Raw genomic sequence first — 19,342 nt, 5'->3', positions numbered from 1 at the left:
CCACCTTCATCTGCAACACTTATCATGCTCTGGATCTCCTCAGTAACTTTAATTTTCCTGGCCCTGATGGCCTCATTTTCACCAGGGATATCTAGTCCCCATACACTTCTATCCCCCATCAAGAAGGTCTTAAAATGCTCAATTTCTGTCTGAAGAACCAACCAGTTCTCCTCCACCACCACCCTCCTCCATCTGGCAGAACTGGTCCTCACCCTCAACAATTTTTCCTTTGACTTAAGGGGTAGCCATGGGCATCTGCATGGGTCCCAGCTTTGCCTGCCTCTTGGTTGGCTGTGTAGAACAGTCCATGTTCCAAGCCTTCCCTGGTAATGCTCCCCAGCTCTTCCTCCACTACATTGACGACTGCATTATTGCTGCTTCATGCATCTATGCTGAGCTTGTCAATTTTATCAACTTTGCCTCCAACCTCCACCCTGCCCTTAAATTCACTAGGTCCATTTCTGATACCTCCCTCCGCTTTCTTGATCTATGTCCCCATCTTTAGAGATACTGTCAACTGACATCTTTTATAAACCTACTGAGTCCCACAGTTTTCTTAACTATACGTCTTTCCTCCCCGTCTCTTGTAAAAATGCTATTTACTTTTCTCAGTTCCTTTGTCTCCACCACATCTGTTCCCAGGATGTAACTTTCCTTTTCAGAACATTAGAGATGTCCGCCTTCAAAGAATGGGGTTTCCGTTCCTCCATCATAGATGCTGCTCTCACCATATCTCCTCCATTTTCTGAACATCCACACTCACCCCATTTTTCTGCCAAGTGTGATAGTCTCTCCTGTCCTTGCCTCCCACCCCAGAGCCTCCACATCCAACAAATCATCCTCTGCAATTTCAGCCATTTTCAAAGGGGATCCTACTACCAAACGTATCTTAACCAGCACCTCCCTCTGCTTTCCACAGGGATCTCTCCCCTCTGTAGATTCCCTTGTTTATTTGTCCTTCCCGGCACTTATCCCTGATAGCAGCCAAAGTGCTATACCAGCTCATTCACCTCCTCCCTCACCTCCATTCAGGGCCCCAAGCAGTCCTTCCAGGAGAGGCACTAATTACCTATGAATTTGCTGGGGTCATCACCTGAAAATATGCTGCTCCTGATGTCACCTCCTCTACATTGGTGAAACCCATCGTTTACTGGGGGACTACTTTGTTGAGCACCTCTGTTCCATCTGCCAAAAGCGGAGTTTCCCAGTGGCCAAACATTTTAATTCTGATGCCTATTCTCATTCTAACATGTTGGTCCATGGCCTCTTCTTGTGCTAAGGTGAGGCCATACTCTTGCTGAAGTAGCAACACCTTATATTCCATCTGGGTGGACTCCAACCTGATGGCATGAATATCAATTTCTCCTTCTGGTAAAAGAATTTTCTCTCCTTCTCCTCTTCTATTCCCCACTCTGGCCTCTTAACTCTTCTCACCTGCCTGTCACCTCCTGGATCTCTTCCTTGTGTGTGTTGCTTTGGATTTCCAGCATTTGCAGATTTTCTCAAGTTTACTTGCCACAACACTTAGGCGTGTGAATTCCAGGTATTTGTTCCAGAACATACATTTTCAGTTATCTTGTTTTACCCCTTTTCCTATTGCCTAAAATCTTCATCTGCTTTGTGTCTACCTGTTTTACCAGCACCTGATGTAAACTGTCACATTCAGTTTATTGTCTTTTCTTTCTTTTTAAATCTTTTTATTGATTTTAAACAAACATAAATGAAACATGAATACAGAGAGTTTGAAAGTACATAATTAATAGGTTAAGTATACATTCATGATGATAATCCATATATAATAACCTCCCAAACTCATAGTAATTGCGAAAAAAGGGAGTAAATAAGAGAGAAAAAAAAATCACAAAAAAGAAAAGAAAAAAAAAACCTAACCAACATGGGCCATTGCATTATGTCAAATATACACAGTAGCGTCAATAACTCTGCACCTCCATCCAAATAATTAAGGATAATAGAAGCAGGGTTTAGGAAAAGTCAGTTTAACTGATATGAAAATGTTGGATAAATGGTCTCCAAGTTTCTTCAAATTTAACTGAAGAATCAAAAACAACACTTCTAATTTTTTTCTAAACTCAAACAAGAGATAGTTTGAGAAAACCACTGAAATATAGTTGGAGGATTAATTTCTTTCCAATTCAGTAGGATAGATCTTCTAGCCATTAATGTAACAAATGCAATCATCCATCGAGCTGAGGGGGATAAACGAATATTATCCACCATTGGTAAACCGAAAATTGCAGTAATAGGATGCGGTTGCAATTTGATATTCAGAACTGTTGAAATAGTACCGAAAATATCTTTCCAATAACTTTGCAAACAAGGGCAAGACCAAAACATGTGGGTCAATGAAGCAACTTCAGAATGACATGTCACAGGTTGGATTAACATGAGAGTAAAATCGAGCAAGTTTATCCTTGGACATGTGAGCCCTGTGTACAAACTTAAATTGTATTAGGGCATGTTTAGCACAAATAGAAGAGGAATTGAGTACGGTAATTGTAAAATTTTCTCCCACTGCTCAGTGGGTATAAGACAATGAAGTTCTTTTTCCCATTCCTCCTTAATTTTTTCTGATACTTCTGGCTGTATTTTCATGGTCATATTATAAGTGGTGGCTACTATACCCTTTTGGCCAGGATTCAGAGCTAAAATTTTTTCCATAATGTCCATTGGACATAATTTCGGAAAAGACTGTAACATATTATTCAAGAAATTTCTAACTTGCAGATATATAAAAAAATGAGTTTTAGGTAAATCATATTTATTAGATAGCTGTTCAAAGGACGTAAAACTATTATCTAAAAAGAGATCACGAAAACATGTTATACCTGTTGTTTTCCATAATATCCATAAAAGAGGGTCGAAAGAAAAAGTTAGATATAATAGGGCTTGATAAGATAAACTTAATCAAGCCAAAAAATTTACAAAATTGAAACCATATTCGCAATGTATGTTTAACTATGGGATTAGTTATTTGTTTATTCAATTTAGATAAAGAAAAAGGAAGCGAAGATCCTAAAATTGAAAACAATGAAAAGTCTTGTACAGATTTACATTCCAAATTTACCCATTGTGGGCAAGATGCTATAATCGATTCTTGTGTCCAAAATATTAAATATCGAATATTGACTGCCCAATAGTAAAATCTCAAGTTTGTCAAAGCCAAACCACCCTCCTTCTTAGGCTTCTGTAAATATTTTTTGCTTAGTCTAGGATTTTTATTCTACCACAGATATGAAGATATTTTAGAGTCAATAATATCAAAAAAAGATTTAGGAATAAAAATTGGTAGTGCTTGGAATAAATATAAAATTTTGGGTAACACTATCATCTTAATAGCATTAATTCGACCAACCAATGACAAAGATAATGGGGACCACCTGGTAACAAGTTGCTTAATTTGGTCAATTAAAGGTAAAAAATTAACTTTAAATAAATCCTTATGTTTCTTGGTAATTTTAATACCCAAATAAGTAAAATGATCTGTGACAACTTTAAATGGTAAGTGTTTATAAATTGGAACTTGCATATTTAATGGAAATAATTCACTCTTATTAAAATTCAGTTTGTAACCAGAAAAGCAGCTAAACTGAGCAAGCAAGGATAAAATAGCAGGAATAGATCTCTCGGGGTCAGATATGTATAGTAACAAATCATCAGCATATAATGATAACTTATAAGTCCCTTCCCCACAGGTAATACCCAAAATATTAGGTGATTCAGGAATGGCGATAGCTAAAGGTTCCAAAACAATGTCAAATAGTAAAGGACTTAAAGGACAGCCTTGCCTCGTACCTCGGAATAACTGAAAAAAAGGAGATCTTTGATTATTGGTGAAAACCGAAGCTAAAGGTTTATAATATATTAACTTAATCCATGATATAAATTTCGAACTAAAGTTAAAATGCTGCAATGTATTAAATAAATATAGCTGTTCAACTCTATCAAAAGCTTTTTCAGCATCTAAAGAAATGACACATTCTGGTATTTTGGATGAAGGAGTATAAATAATATTAATCAATTTTCTGATGTTAAAAGATGAATAATGATTTTTAATAAATCCAGTCTGATCTTCTGCGATAATTCGAGGTAATATATTTTCTAATCTAGTGGCCAAAATTTTCCTAAAAATCTTAAAGTCCGTATTCAGCAAAGATATAGGCCAATAGGATGCACATTCAGTGGGGTCTTTATCTTTTTTAAGAATTAGAGAAATAGAGGCATCATAAAAAGATTGTGGCAATTTACCTACAGTTAACACATCTTAAAAATTTTATAAAGCCAAGGAGAGAGTATAGAGGAAAAGGATTTTAAAAATTCTGCAGTATAACCATCCGGACCTGGGGCTTTACCTGAATTCATTTAAAAAAAGCCTGTTTTATTTCGGTTTCCGTAATAGGTGCATCTAGAAGTATGCTATCTTCTGTAGTTAATTTTGGGATATTCAATTTTCTTAAAAATTCATCCATTATAGAAGAATCCTCAACAAATTCTGATTGATATAAAGAATTATAAAAATCTTGAGAGGCTTTATTTATCTCTTTATGATCAATCGTCAAAGCGTCATCTCGTTTACGAATCTTAGTAATTTGTCGTTTAACCGAAGCAGTTTTCAATTGATTCGCCAATAATTTGTCAGATTTATCTCCATGTACATAAAACTGGGTTCTAGATTTAATTAACTGATTTTCAATCGAAGAGGATAATAACAGATTATGCTCCACTTGAAGTTCAACTCTTTCTTTATAAAGTTCTTTGCTAGGGGTCACTGAATAAATCTTATCAATTGCTTTAATTTTATCAACCAATGTTAATATTTCCAAATTAATTCGTTTCCTAACTCCAGCAGAGTATGAATTAATCTGTCCACGAATAAATGCTTTAAAAGTGTCCCATAATGTTCCACTAGAGATCTCTTCTGTAAAATTTGTTGAGAAAAACAAATCAATTTATTGTTTAATAAAATTAAGAAAGTCTGGGTCCTGCAATAAAATAGAGTTGAACCTCCAAGATTTAGCATTAGAAGATGAATCCATTGTCTTAATAGATAGCTTCAAAGGTACATGATCAGAAATGGTAATAGAATCATATTTACAATCACTAACATCTAAGTAAACGATGATCAATAAAGAAGTAGTCAATTCTTGAATAATTGTGATAAACATGGGAAAAGTATGAAAATTCTTTGTCATTGGGGTGTAAAAAAACGCCAAATTTCGGAGATTCCAGAGTCAACCATAAAGGAATTAATAAGAGAGGCCAATTTATTCGGAAGAGTTTGAGTGGGCTTAGATCTATCCATCGAAGGGTTTAAGCAACAGTTAAAATCCCCTCCCATTATCAACATGTACTGATTCAAATTAGGAAAGGATGTAAATAAAAACTTAAAAAATTCAGGACAATTGGTATTCGGAGCATAAGCATTAACTAAAACAACTTTTTGATTAAAAAGTGAACCAGTAATAAGCAAAAATCTACCTTGTGGGTCCGAAATTGTTTCATAGTATATAAAAGAGGTTGAAGAATCTATAAAAATGGAAACGCCTCTTACTTTGGCTTGGGAATTCGAGGCCTTTCCAAAACCTAAAAAAATGTTGACTATCCACCTTCCTCACATGAGTCTCTTGTAGAAAGATAATATTAGCATTCATTCTGTGGAATACCGTAGATTCCGGATTTTAAGCCGCTACTTTTTTCCCACATTTTGAACAGCTTTGAACTTTGCGGCCTTTAATCCGGAGCGGCTAATACATGATTTTTTTCATGCCGCCTCGTAAACATTTTGCCTCATAACAGTAGACCAATAAAATTGATGAGTAGTTCACAGAGGTCCAATGAAATTGTACGATAAATCAAGCGCACTTTCACAATTAAATTATTGTAAATCAGTCATTTGTACTCACCCTCATCAACATGGAAAACACTCGAAGCATTGTGCTGCCTTATGGCAGTTACTTAGTTTATAATATTTTCGCTTAGTAATTCATTTTCTAGTTAAAGTTAGAAGAGTTTTAACTATATTTGTTTTCTGTACTACATCGCGGGATGCTATGACGTCACACCCGGTTTCGCGGTGTCTTGTGGGAAAATGCCGGTTTGCGATGAAACGGGACGGAGGGAGGGAGCGCATTACGCGAGCGGCTTTGGATCTGAGCGAACGCTGCTTTTAAGTTAAAGGTGATCAATAACTTTTCCTGGTAGGCTGCAGTATATATATTTTTTACCAGTCGTTAGGAGATATTGGAATGTTGTTCAGTAAAGAAGTATACGCAACGTATATTTAAAAGTAGCCGCGTTACGGGCACGGTTCGAAAAAAAGCATTTGCAATATGTATTTGTTTTTGTTACCATATGGATTTAATTAAAAGTTAAAAAAATCCTCACGTGTAATATCTTTCTGTGTAAATATCTCATATTACAACGTGGGACACCTGCGGCCGAAAATCCGGTGCGGCCTAAAATCCGGTGCGGCCTTTACAATTAAAAAATTGATTTTATTTCTAAAATTAGAGCCAGCGGCTTTTAATCAGGTGCGCTCTGTAGTCCGGAATCTACGGTACTTTGAATACTTTTTTCCGTTTGATCGGATGATTTAAACCATTAGTATTCCAAGAAACAAAATTAATAAGCTTATCCATATTGCCAATATTTATTACAATTAACATATAAGGTTAAACAAAAGATGACCTCATGAATCCGAAAGAGGGAAGTAAGTTCAAGGAGGAACCGGAAGTCATGACTCTGCAACCATTTTTGTAGTTTCAAGTCAGCCCATGAAGTAAAACTAAGCGTGAAGCAAGCAAAAAGAAAAGTTCCCCTCCCTCCACCCCCAAAACCCCAGGAAAAAAGCCAAAAAGAGGCAAGCAAGCAATCAAAAATGAATTTTACCCCCATGTCTCAAGATGGCAACTCAAACAAAAAAGTAAAATAAAGATACAAACCACCCATATTTAAAGAAAAGGTTAATATAACAAAAATTAAACTATAAAATTAGTGTTTTATATATATATATATATATATATAAAACAAAAGGATTAAAAGAAAAAAAAGAAAAAAAAACTAAAACGTTAAAACCCATAAATGGATAATATTGTATTAGTATTTTAAAAGAAAGTCCTGAAACTTATTCAGACACATCCGAACGTATGTGATGTATCCAAGCACTAAGGTCTTTTGGGGAAAAGAAATGACATCTTAGAAAAGTTTTTTATTAAAACTTAATAAAGCGTTAAAAATATTTTAAAAATGTATAAGAACTTAAAAGAAGAACCTAATAAGTTACTTTCAAAACTAACAAAATAATAATTTAAAAAGAACAAACTCAGGATAAACCAAAAAAAAACGGACCTTTACCATGTGTAAGAAATACACTGTTAGCTATCACACAAAAATCATCAAATTATAAAAGATCCAAATCTATAGGCTAATTATTAGCATAAAGAAAATTTAATACAAATAGTAAAATTACAATACATTAGTCAACTCGTAGTAGGAAAAAAAGAGTACTATTTTTCAAGGAATCTTTGAGCATCCGCTGGAGATTTGAACAGCTGATAAGTCCCATCTTGGAGAGTAACTCTCAATTGTGCTGGAAATAACAGTGCTTGTTTGTAGCCTTTCTGATGAATTTCCGACATAACCGATTTAAAAGCCATTCTTGCCCTTAAAACTTTGGGACTATAGTCTTCCAGAATTTGAAATTTAAAATTTTTAAAGCTGATCATACCCTTTTTCCGGGCAGCCCGAATCAAACGTTCTTTGGTATGAGGATAATGAATCTGGAGGATCACTGGTCGTGGTTTCGTACCTGAAGCTGATTGAAAACGAGAAATGCGATGTGCACGGTCGATTATTGGAGGGGTATCCACTTCTGAGCTGAAGACGTCCATTAAAAATTTAGAGAAAAATACAGACAGATCACCGTTCTCAAAATTTTCCGGAAGCCCAATTATCCGGAGATTTTGTCTTCAAGACCGATTTTCAAGATCAGTAATTTTAGATTTATAACGATCCAGCAGTTGAGAAGTCGAAGCTTGTTGTTGTTGCAGAGTTTCAATTTTGCGATCTCTCTGGCGAGCGGCATCTTCAAGAACTAAAATTCTTGCTTCTTGTTGTTGTAAATCCAGTGTAAGTGATTGAAGTCTTGCATCGACTGTCTTTAAAATTTCATTGAGCGCAGAAAGCTTTGGGGTTAATTTATTCTCCAGTTTTCAAGTCTCTCATCCATAAGTTTTGTCATTGCTTCCAAAGTTAACGGTTCTTTCGTCTGTTTCGATTCCTTAGGTTCTCGTGGTTTAGACTCATTTTTAACGAGTTGAAAATGATTCAAACAGTTGAAAAATATTTCATAAGTATGAACCCCTTTATAATAGGGGGTCAATTAGGGGTCAAACAGGTCAATTGGGGGGTGTTTGTAGGTAGAAAAAGGTAAAAGGATTGGAGCGAAGCCTAAAACAGTTTCACTCCATAAGCGCCATCTTGAGACCCAGTTTATTGTCAACTTTGGATTTGTGTCATTTTATTCCAGTTCATGTCCTCACTTTAAAAAGACACTGCTTCAGTCTGTAAATTAGTTAGCTGTGGTCATTTATCACACTCTGATGGCAAAATGTCAAGTTGCTCTTGCATCTAATGCTGCAGTGTAAAGTAATAAATTTGTTTTCATTATTGCTTCCAAATTTGCCTGTGACCTACTGGATACCAATTTTGCAATCCTTATAAGGTTTTCTTCTGATTCAATAATCTAACTTTCTTTATTTGCAATTTTTCTTTTGCATCCATTAGAGTTTTCAGTCATCCGTTAATCTCCCCTTTTTAACCTTTTTAATGTGCTTTCTCAAAGCCATCTGCTTTTGTTTCAACTTGTTTATTGAGACTTAGTACCTATAAGTCCAAATTATTACTTTTTTGAATTAAGATCACTTTAATTAAAATCATCCTATACTACCTTGTGGAAGTAGTGCATCTTCACCTACATGATTTTTAGTTGTTTTATTGAGCATTTGGTTGTTCAAGGTCAACCTGAGGAGCTGTATTTTCAACAAACTGTCCAATTATTTGTTCTAATGAACAGTCCTTATATCTGCATCTCACAGAGACCAATGGAGCTAAAAGTTCCTGCAGTTTGTTAATTATAGGTTACAATTGTTTATATTATACAGCCATAATTAGCAAAAGGACTATTTAAAATCATTTCAACTCTGCTAAAGCTAGCAGAAGCTAACTATGGGCTGTTCTGACCCTTAGAAGATAAGTCTCTCTTCCCCCCCCCTTACAATATTTCATCTACCATTTTTTTTTGCTGACTGAATATTAAGAACATCTTTATGTGTGAAAGATAGTCCATCAAAAAACATGGTCTTTGTATCATACATTATGATCTCAGTAGTTTGCAGCATTTATAGCATCAAGAGACATGAGACTGCAGATTTTGTAAATAGCTAAGTTCCTTCAATTTTTTTGTAATATTTTAATTTTTCATTCTACAATTAATTTTCAATTGTTTTATCAGTTCACATTTCTTTATAGTTCCCTTTGATTCAGGAGTAACATTTATAAGCCTTAAAATCCTTCTCAAGCTTTGGTTCTTTGCCATCTTGCTGTTGAATATTTTAAGATATAAGGCCATGTAAAGAATGTTTTTTCTTGATGCACCCCCAGATCTGGCAGTTTTCATGCTATATTCATTTCCCATTTTAAAATTTGAGTTGGATCTTTATTATTTTGCTACTAAAATTAAGTATTCAAAAAACAGATCATTGGTTACAAGTAACATTTTAAATGTGTTTTCTCAGAAAATCCTCATTCTGTTGATTTTCCATTTGGAGATTTTTTTTAACATTCATGTGCAGCATTTTGAACTATCCCCTTCAATACCGTACTCCAGTGAATTGCATGATGGCCCAAGAGTCTATCAATACCTCTCATCATTCCTTTTATTTTGCACTATTTATTTATTTTTTATAATTGTGGCAATTTTATGTCTGTCTTATACTACTGCCACAAAGCACCAAAATGTTGCCATTGAAATCAGATGATAATAAATCTGATTCTAATTTGAAATTCAGTTTTTAAAAAAATATTTTTTATAGTCTGTTATGAATGCAGCAGCAACGAATATGAAACTGAGACAGGGTTTAAAACAAATCCCGAGATTTATTAACCTCTGCTCAAAACTTAGAAAAGTGAGCAAACGACTAACTTAACCGGAAGTTAACAGTTAGGCGGCAATATCTAACAAACAGTCAAACTTAGAAACTGTTCTTAACGAGTTCTCATCCAAGCACAGACTTAAAGTGATAAATTCAAAAGTCCATGTGGTTTATACAGTCATTAAGGAGAAACTTCCCTGTTACTTCAAAGTAACGACGATCTGCCGATCCCACAGCCGAGAGATGCTTTGTTCGAAGAAATCACGAGGAAATAAAAGGAACTGATCTTTTGACTGGAGGGTGGTCACTGCACAAACCTTCCTGACCTTGCAGGGGTTCAACTCAAATGTGCATGCTACAATTCCTAAACAAAGTAAAAAAAAAAGTCCATCGTTCCCAAGACGCTGAACAACATTAACTTTATCCAATCCTTTGAACTCGGATAACTCCGGTAATGCTTTCACTCTCCAATACTGGACCGTAAGAGAAAAATAAACGTGCAACAAACAAAACCAGTGGAGCCTCCACACCTCTGACTGTCAACAACAACGTTGTACCAAAATTAAAAATGAGAACAGCACCACAAACCACGGGCTTGGTTTAAATACCGTTTGGAACATGCCATCACGCAACAGAACATCACCCCACGGTCATGAGACAATTACAGGTTTCCCCCGCTATCCGAAGGTAGAGCGTTCCTACTAAACCATTTGTAAGCTGAAATGTCATAAAGCGAAGAAGCAATTTCCATTAATTTATAATGGGAAAAATTTTTGAGTGTTCCCAGACCCAAAAAATAACCCTCCAAATCATACCAAGTAACACATAAAGCCTAAAATGACACTAACATATAGTAAAAGTAAGAATGAGATGATAAATATGCAGCCTATATAAAGTAGAAATATTTTATGTGTGGTGTTGTTTCACATCAGATCGGGAAGACAGCGAGCCAAAATCGATTTGGAGAAAAAAAAATTGGCACATGCATGTGCATGTACATGCCTACGGATGTTCATGCATGCACACACAACTGCCCGCACAAGGCTTCATGGTCATGGTAGTCTTTCTTGGGGGTAAACACACGTATTAAGTGGCCGTCTTTTCTTCGTAAAAGCGAAAATCCTCTTTGGTTAGCGAAAACAGGTACTAATGTAAGTCCTTTGTAACAGCGAGCTGTCATAAAGCGAATGTTCGAAAAACAGGGGTCACCTGTACATCATCCCACTCACAAGACCATTACACCATCCCACTGTCCCATGTTCAAACTGAGCATGTAACAAGCCATAGAAAAAGTACAGCACACAAACAGACCCTTTGACCCACCTGTCCATTTGAACGATGTAAACTTCCTACTTCAATCAACCTGCACCAGGACCATCATCCTTCTTACCCCTACCATCCATGTACCTCACCAACTTTCTCTTATGTTGAAGTCAAGCTCACATGCACCACTTCCTCTGGCAGGTCATTCCACACTCTCATGACCCTCTGAGTGAAGAAATTTTCCCTCATGTTCCCCTTGAACTTTTTACCTTTCCCCCTTCCATGGCTTCTGGTTGTAGTCCCACCCGACCTCAGTGGAAAAAAGCTTGCTTGCATTCACCCTATCTATACCCCTCATAATTTTGTATACCTTTATCAGATCTCCTTTCAATCTTTTACATTCCAAGGAATAAAGTCCTAACCTATTCAATCTTTCCTTATAACTTGGGTCCTCCAGACCCAGCAACATACTGGTACATTTTCTCTATATTCTTTCAACCTTATTTACATCTTTTCTGTAGGGAGGTGACCAAGCATACATCCAGTACTTGAAATTAATCCTTACCAATGTTTTATACAGCTTCAACATAACATCCCATCTCCTGTACCATAGGAGATGTGCCATAAGCCTTCTTTATCACCCTATCTACTTTCAATGGATTATAGACTTGTAGTTCTAGATCTCTTTGTTTTACCACACTCCTCGGTGCACTATTATCTGCTCTGTAAGATCTGCTCTGGTTGGTCCTACCGAAGTGCAACACCTCGCACTTGTCTGCATTAAATTCCATCTGCTATTTTTTCAGCCCACTTTTGCCAGAAAACAGCCTGTCCCAATCCACATTTGCCGGATCTTTTCTGATACCACAGAATTGGCCTTTCTCCAATTTAGAATCTCAACCATCAGACCAGACATGTCTTTCTGCATATTTACTTTGAAACTAATGGCATTGTGATCACTAGATTCAAAATGTTGCTCTCTTTAAACTTCTGACATCTGCCCTGTCTCATTCCCTCATAGCAGATCAAGTATCTCACACTCTCTCATTGGGATTTTTATATACTGATTAAGAAAACTTCCCTGAAAACTTTTGACAAACTATCCTATGTAATCTTATTACAGTATGGAAGTCCCATTTTCTTGTTCATTTATCTGGGAAAGTTGGGGAGTTCCAGAAAATTGGACTTGCATTCTTATATTTGGTACTGTTTGACCTGTTTAATTATTTTAATTTGCTAAATTTCACTTCCTCTAGAGAGTTTCACTTCCATACTTTAGTAAACAATATTTTCATTTTTAATAGATCCAACAAGTTCCTTTATAATAATGTTAAAATTAAGTGAATGTAGAATATTTGATTAGTTGTCATGTGGACCACGTGTTAGTCTTTCAAGCTGTTATTGAGTACATATTATGGCAGCAATTACTAAGGTGGAAATCTTCAACTCATTATCAGCCCATGTTGATTGATGATGTTAACTGAGCTTATCTGGTGGGTTATTTATTTTTGGCATTTTTACTCTAATTTTTTTTCATAATTTCTTACTGCTGAGCTACATGACCATAATTATTTGACTTGCTCATTGCATTTTACTTCAAATAAAATAATCTACAGATATTTGTTTTCCCTAATCCAAAATAATTGATGGTTTTGTTGTCACTCCTTGTTGCAAAAGTTGCAGTTGTTATTTCATAAAATGGGGATCTCAGCACTATTTCAATTGTGTTTACTTGAATTACAGAACAATTGCAATCATTTATAATTAGCCTCAACATTTAAAATGAAAGCTGATAAATCAATGAGCTGTTGGTGTTATTATGCAACTGTGTTGATATCTTTGCAAGTTTCTCCATAGAAGAAAATGTGCTTTGAGGTACTAAAATTTTGCAGTTTTTGCAGCATATTCTTTACTTTTTATTATCTTGATTACTAAAGGAGTCATCCATTACATCTCTTTTAAATACTAAGTTTAAAATAAAATATTGAGAGTTATGCCACTTAATTTGATTAATAATAAAGGCTTTTAAATTTTATTCTGTTTTAGAATGTGGCTTCATCATTAAGTAGTACAGCCCAGATTGGCAGTCCAGTTGGAAGTGCAATTAATTTGGTCCCAGAAAATGGGCTCCCACCTATTCTCATCTCTACAGGTGTCAAAGGAGGTAAGTGTGGTAGATTGCTTTTGTTGTTAAATCTTAGAATCATTAAAATAAGTGGCAGCAGAGAAGGCCCTTCAGACCATTCCGTCTGTTGGGAAACCAGTTACCCCACCTAATCTCACCTTCCAGCCTCAGATCCCATAGCCCCATTGTTGTCATTCTTCAAGTGCGGGTTGCGTTAATTAACCATGAAGATAGTTAAATGATTCCACTGCTAAGTTGAAGATGTCTACTTATTTAACTTAACTGGCTGTATTTGCAGGCAATCCCCATACTATGGGAGAGGGGTAGAAGTACCCTATATTGTGAGTTTTTCCATAATGCAAAGTCATGTCATTTATTTATGCATTGAGAAATGAGAGTTGCAGAAACTATTATTTAGTACTTTTTAGCTGGAGCTGCTGCTACTGAAGCAGAGCAGGCTGGTATTAAAGGAACATGCAGCTGCTGCTCATGAGACAGAGCAGGCTGCAGGTGAAGGTGGAGGAGGCTCCAATTGTTGCTGTACTGAAAATAAATATGGTCTTTTTTCCACTTGAAAAAATAATCACATCTCAGCTGATTTGGTTGTAATTTGTGAATTCTGTAAGGGGGAATTTACATTACCTGAACTACTGTTACACAAGGTTTACAGTTATCATGGGTTGAAATCTAAAGTTTGAAATTCAGAATTGCTGTCCTTCGTGTTTATATTGAACTGTGATTCAACCGCATTGAAATAATTTATTTCTACAACAGATTAATTGCCATATTTGCAATCTGGAAACTGTTTACAAGAATATTTAATAATGAACTAGCATAATGTTTAGTAAGTTCATATTTTCTTAACCTATCAATATGTCTCATTTAATAAATTCAGGAGAGCCAAGGATGAATTGGGATTTGGAGTTTGGCTAGTTAAACCAGTGCAGCCTTTTTCAGAATGGTTCTGAACATTGTCTCTGCTCTGAAATTTCTAGAGACAATGAGGTCATTCCAACTGCACGGACTTTTATTTTCACTCCTGTACATTTCCTCACCTTTCCAATTTCATTTTATCTTCTAGTGTATTAGGATATGAGAAAATTAAGGGCTTATATACAAGAAAATTTTCAGAATTAAGTTGATTCATGTAATACACTAATCTTGTCATCAGTTTTCATAAATGTTTTAAAAAATATATATTTTGTTTGTTTTAGATTATGCAGTTGAGGAACAACCCTCGCAGGTCTCTCTGATGCTGCAGTTGGAAGAAGGAGGCCCTGATCCTCTAGTTTTTGTTTTAAATGCCAACTTACTTGTCATGGTCAAACTTGTCAATTGTAAGTAATGTTTTACCATAATGTCAGAGATGAAAATCCAAATTACTTCTACAGTTTGTATTTAGAAAGTTTTAAGTTGATTTGTTGTCATGTACTTTATTATCTTCAATGGCACGTATAATTTCTGAAATCCTATTGCTGTTACTTTGCATCTGGTTGTTGCTAGTGTTGTCACCACTGGCTGAGTTAGTAGCAGATTTACCAACAAGCAAGAAGATTTTGGATTCCATTATCAAAAAGTGTGAAAGGCTTGAACACAAAAGTGTAGTAACAGTCATTGAGTCAAACTGTGCAGAAATACAGCAATATTTGGCTCACTGAGTCCATGCTGACTGTCAGTCACTGTTCAATTGATCCCATTTCATACTCCCATCAACTCTACACATGCACCTCTAAATGCAAGTGATGGCAAAGGAGACATTGAGAGAGGACTATGTAAAAATGGAGCACTACAGAGTGGCCCTGATTAAGATGATGAATCAGAGATGAGAAGCCATCAGTTTTCAAAGGGAGTAAGGCATCTCTGTGTTGCCTTTATGGCCATACTGCAGGCAAAAGCTTCATTCTCCAGTGTATTTTGGATTATCAGTTAATGCTTGTGGCTTGAGCCTGCTGGAGTGAAGCTGCACCAATTCAGTAGATGCTACACAGGCACCTGGCATATGTAGCTGTTACCATAATAGCTGGGCCACAAATGCAGTTGCTGTTCAAGCAGGCTGCTGCTGTACAGGATAGGACTGAATCTAACATTGTTTTCTGCAGGCACATGGTGGAGCTGCTTCTGCTGTTACTAAAATAAGTTCCAGCTTCTGCTGTTGCTGAGTTCTTGCTGCTGGTAAAGCTGAGTGGATTGCTGGTAAAGATGGAGGAAGCTCCAGCTGGAGCTGCTGCTAGTGAAACTGAGCAGGCTGGTATTTGAGGCAGGGAGGCACGTGCACCTGCTGCTCATGAGTCTGAGAAGGCTGCAGGTGAAGGTGGAGGAGGCTCCAATTGTTACTGTACTGAGGAAGTGAGCTTTTATTGCTGGGGAATCTAGTGAAGTACGACTTTGTTCCAACAGCTACCTGTATACTTTGAAATATCAGAGATTCATTGGCATTATTTTGAAGAAGGGAGCTTATTTTCCAGTGTACCAGTCAATATTTAATTATATCGCTATTGCTGTAGAGAAAATATATCTGTTAATCAATTGGTGAGGTATGTTGTATTCCACATTGTATGATAGCAGGTACAGCTTTTTTAGCTGCTAAGTGCTTTGAGGTTGAGAAAGGTTCTATATACATGCAGATGTTTCCCTTTTTTAACCTCTTTCCTTGGTGTGCATTTTTTCCCTCTGTTTCCAATATATTTTGACAATAGGAGACAGAATGGCCATGAAGGTTTAATTTCCAGACTGGAGGCCTGTAACCAGTGGTATGTTGCTGGGATTGGTGCTGGATTCACTGTTGGTTGTTGTTTATATGGACAATTTGGTTAAGAATATAAATGATTAGTATGTTTGCAGTTGACACTAGAATTGGTGAATTAACGGACAGTGAGGAAGGTGGTATAGCGGACAGCTAAGATTGTCAATGGGATCAACTGGGCCAAGGGGTTAAAGAGTGGCAGATGGAGTTTAATTTGGATAACTATGTGGTTTTGCATTTTGGTCAGACAATTGAGGGCAGAACTTGCACAGTAAATGGCAGGGCCCTGAGGTGTGTTGCAGAATAGAGGGAACTAGAGTTGCAGGTTCATAGTTTTGGTCACCCTGCTTTAACCATGCACTCAATGTCTCTTCCCTCTTTTTTGTACAATTTAATTATTTTTGATACATACTTGGTGTAATGTATAATTACACAGTACTATATATGACAATGTACTGCTGCTGCAAAACAACAAATTTCACAACATATGCTGGTGATATTAAATCTGACTAATTCTGTAAGAAGGAAATCATTAAAGTGGAATGAATGCAGAAAAGATTAAAGGATGTTACTATAACTAGAGGATTTGAGATGTAGGGAAAGGCAGAACAGGCTTGGACTATGTTTTCTTGGAGCATAAGAGTCTTTAGAGGTGACCTTTATAGAATCTTATAAAATCATGAAGGACATGGAAAAGATAAATGGCTGAAGTCTTTTCAACCAGGGTAGGGGAGTCCTGAACTAGAGGACTTGTGTTTAAAGTGAGAGGGGATAGATTTGAAGGACCACAGAGGGTGCTGTGTATTTGGAATGAGTTGCCATAGGAAGTGGTAGAGGCAGGTACAGTTAGGACATATAAAAGGCATTTGGACAGCTACATTGATAAGAAAGATTTAGAAGGATATGGGCCAAGTATAGGCAAATAGACTAGCTGGGTTGGTCAACTTGTTTGGCATGGACAATTTGGGCCAAAGGGCCTGCTTCCATTATGTATTGTCCTGTTATCTTGTGTATAATTTTTCTGTCAATGTGGCAAATAAAACCATAAGACATAGGAGCAAAATTAGGCCATCTGGCCCATTGAGCCTGCTCCGCCATTCAATCATGGCTGATCCTATTTTATTTCTCCTCCTCAACCCTAGTTCTCTGTAACCTTTGATGCCATGTCCAAACAAGAACCTATCAATCTCTGCCTTAAAGACACCCAATGACCTGGCCTCCTCAGCCACATGTGGCAACAAATTTCACAAATTCACCACCCTTTGGCTAAAGAAATTTCTCCACATCTCTGTTTTGAAAGGGCACCCTTCTATCCTGAAGCAGTGCCCTCTTGTCCTGGACTCTCCCACCATGGGAAACATCCTTTCCAGGTCTACTGTCCTTCTAGGCCTTCAAAGGTTTCAATGAGATCCCCCTAACTCTTTCATTCCTGGAATCATCCTTGTGAGCCTCCTCTGGACCTTCTCCAATGCCAGCACATCTCTTTTAAGATGAGGAGCCCAAAACTGTTTGCAATATTCAAGGTGAGGCCTTACCAGTGCCTTATAAAGCCTTAGCATCACATCTTTGCTCTTGTATTCTGGACTTCTTGAAATGAATGCTAACGTGGCATTTGCCTTCCTCACCACTGACTCGACCTGCAAAGTAACCTTTAGGGTGTTCTGCTCAGGGACTCCCAAGTCCCTTTGCACCCCAGATTTTTGGATTTTCTCCCCGTTTAGAAAATAGTTCACGCATTTATTTCTACTACCAAAGTGCATGACTGTGCATTTTCCAACATTGTATTTCATTTGCCACTTTCTTGCCCATTCTCCTAATCTGACTAAGTCCTTCTGCTTCCCACCTGCTTTCTTAATACTACCTGTCCCTCCACCAATCTTCGTATCATCTGCAAACTTGGCGACAAAGCCATCTATTCCATCATCTAAATTATTTATATGCAGCACAAAAAGAAGCAGTCCCAACACTGACCCCTGTGGAATGCCACTAGTCACTGGCAGCCAACCAGAAAAGGATCCTTTTATTCCCACTTGTTGCCTCCTACCAATCAGCCAATGCTCTAACCATGTTAGTAAATTTCCTGTAATGCCATGGGCTCTTAACTTGATAAGCAGCCTCATGTGTGGCACCTTGTCAGAGGCCTTCTGAAAGTCCAAATATACAACATCCACTGCACCCCCTCTATCTATCCTACGTGTAATCTCAAAGAATTCCAACAGATTTGTCAGGCAGGATTTTCCCTGAAGGAAACCATGATGACTTTCTACTATCTTGTACTGTGTCACCCAGTACTCCATCACCTCAACCTTAACATTGACTCCAACATCTTCTCAACCCCTGAGGTTAGGCTAACTGGTCTATAATTTCCTTTCTGCTATTTTCCTCCCTTCTTAAAGAGTGGAGTAATATTTGCAATTTTCCAGTCCTCTGGCACCATGCCAGAGTCCAATGATTTTTGAAAGATCATTTCTAATAGCACCACATTCTCTAATGCTACCTCTTTTAGAACCTTAGGGTGCAGTTCATCTGGTCCGGGTGACTTATGTAACTTTAGGTCTTTTAGTTTTTTGAGCACCTTCTCTCTTGTAACAGTAACTGCACCCGCTTCTCTTCCTTCACACACTATGACATCAGGCATACTGCTAGTGTCTTTCACAGTGAAGACTGATGGAAAATACTCATTTAGTTCACCAGCCATCTCCTTGTCTCACGTTATTATTTCTCCTGCCTCATTTTCTAGCAGTCCTATGTCCACTCTCATTTCTTTTTTATTTTTAACATACTTGAAAAAGCCTTTTTCTATCTACTTTGATATTATTTGCATGTTTGCTTTCATATTTCATCTTTTACCTTCTAATGATTTTTTTAGTTGCTCTCTGTAGGTTTTTAAAAACTTCCCAATCCTCTATCTTCCCACTAATTTTTGCTTTGTTGTATGTCCTTTCTTTTGCTTTTAAAATAGCTTTGACTTCCCTTGTCAGCCATGGTTGTACTATTTGAGTATCTCTTCATTTTTGGAATACATATGTCCTGCACCTTCCT

The 19,342-nt window shown here is 36.9% G+C and overlaps 1 protein-coding gene across 2 annotated transcripts in view; it reads left to right on the top strand.

Annotated features, from left to right (window-relative positions):
- zfyve9a (zinc finger, FYVE domain containing 9a) overlaps positions 1-19,342 on the top strand; it is a 152,671-nt gene that overhangs the window by 97,460 nt on the left and 35,869 nt on the right. For both annotated transcript variants that reach the window (XM_073063003.1, XM_073063004.1), the window contains 2 exons: positions 13,479-13,596; positions 14,772-14,894. In XM_073063003.1, the coding sequence (XP_072919104.1) occupies positions 13,479-13,596; positions 14,772-14,894 (241 nt within the window). The remainder of the gene's footprint in view (positions 1-13,478; positions 13,597-14,771; positions 14,895-19,342) is intronic.

This window comes from Hemitrygon akajei, chromosome 12 (genome assembly GCF_048418815.1).
Source record: "Hemitrygon akajei chromosome 12, sHemAka1.3, whole genome shotgun sequence".
NCBI lineage: Eukaryota > Metazoa > Chordata > Chondrichthyes > Myliobatiformes > Dasyatidae > Hemitrygon > Hemitrygon akajei.
The sequence above is the reverse complement of the archived record's forward strand: the minus strand, read 5'-3'. Positions and strand labels throughout refer to the sequence as shown.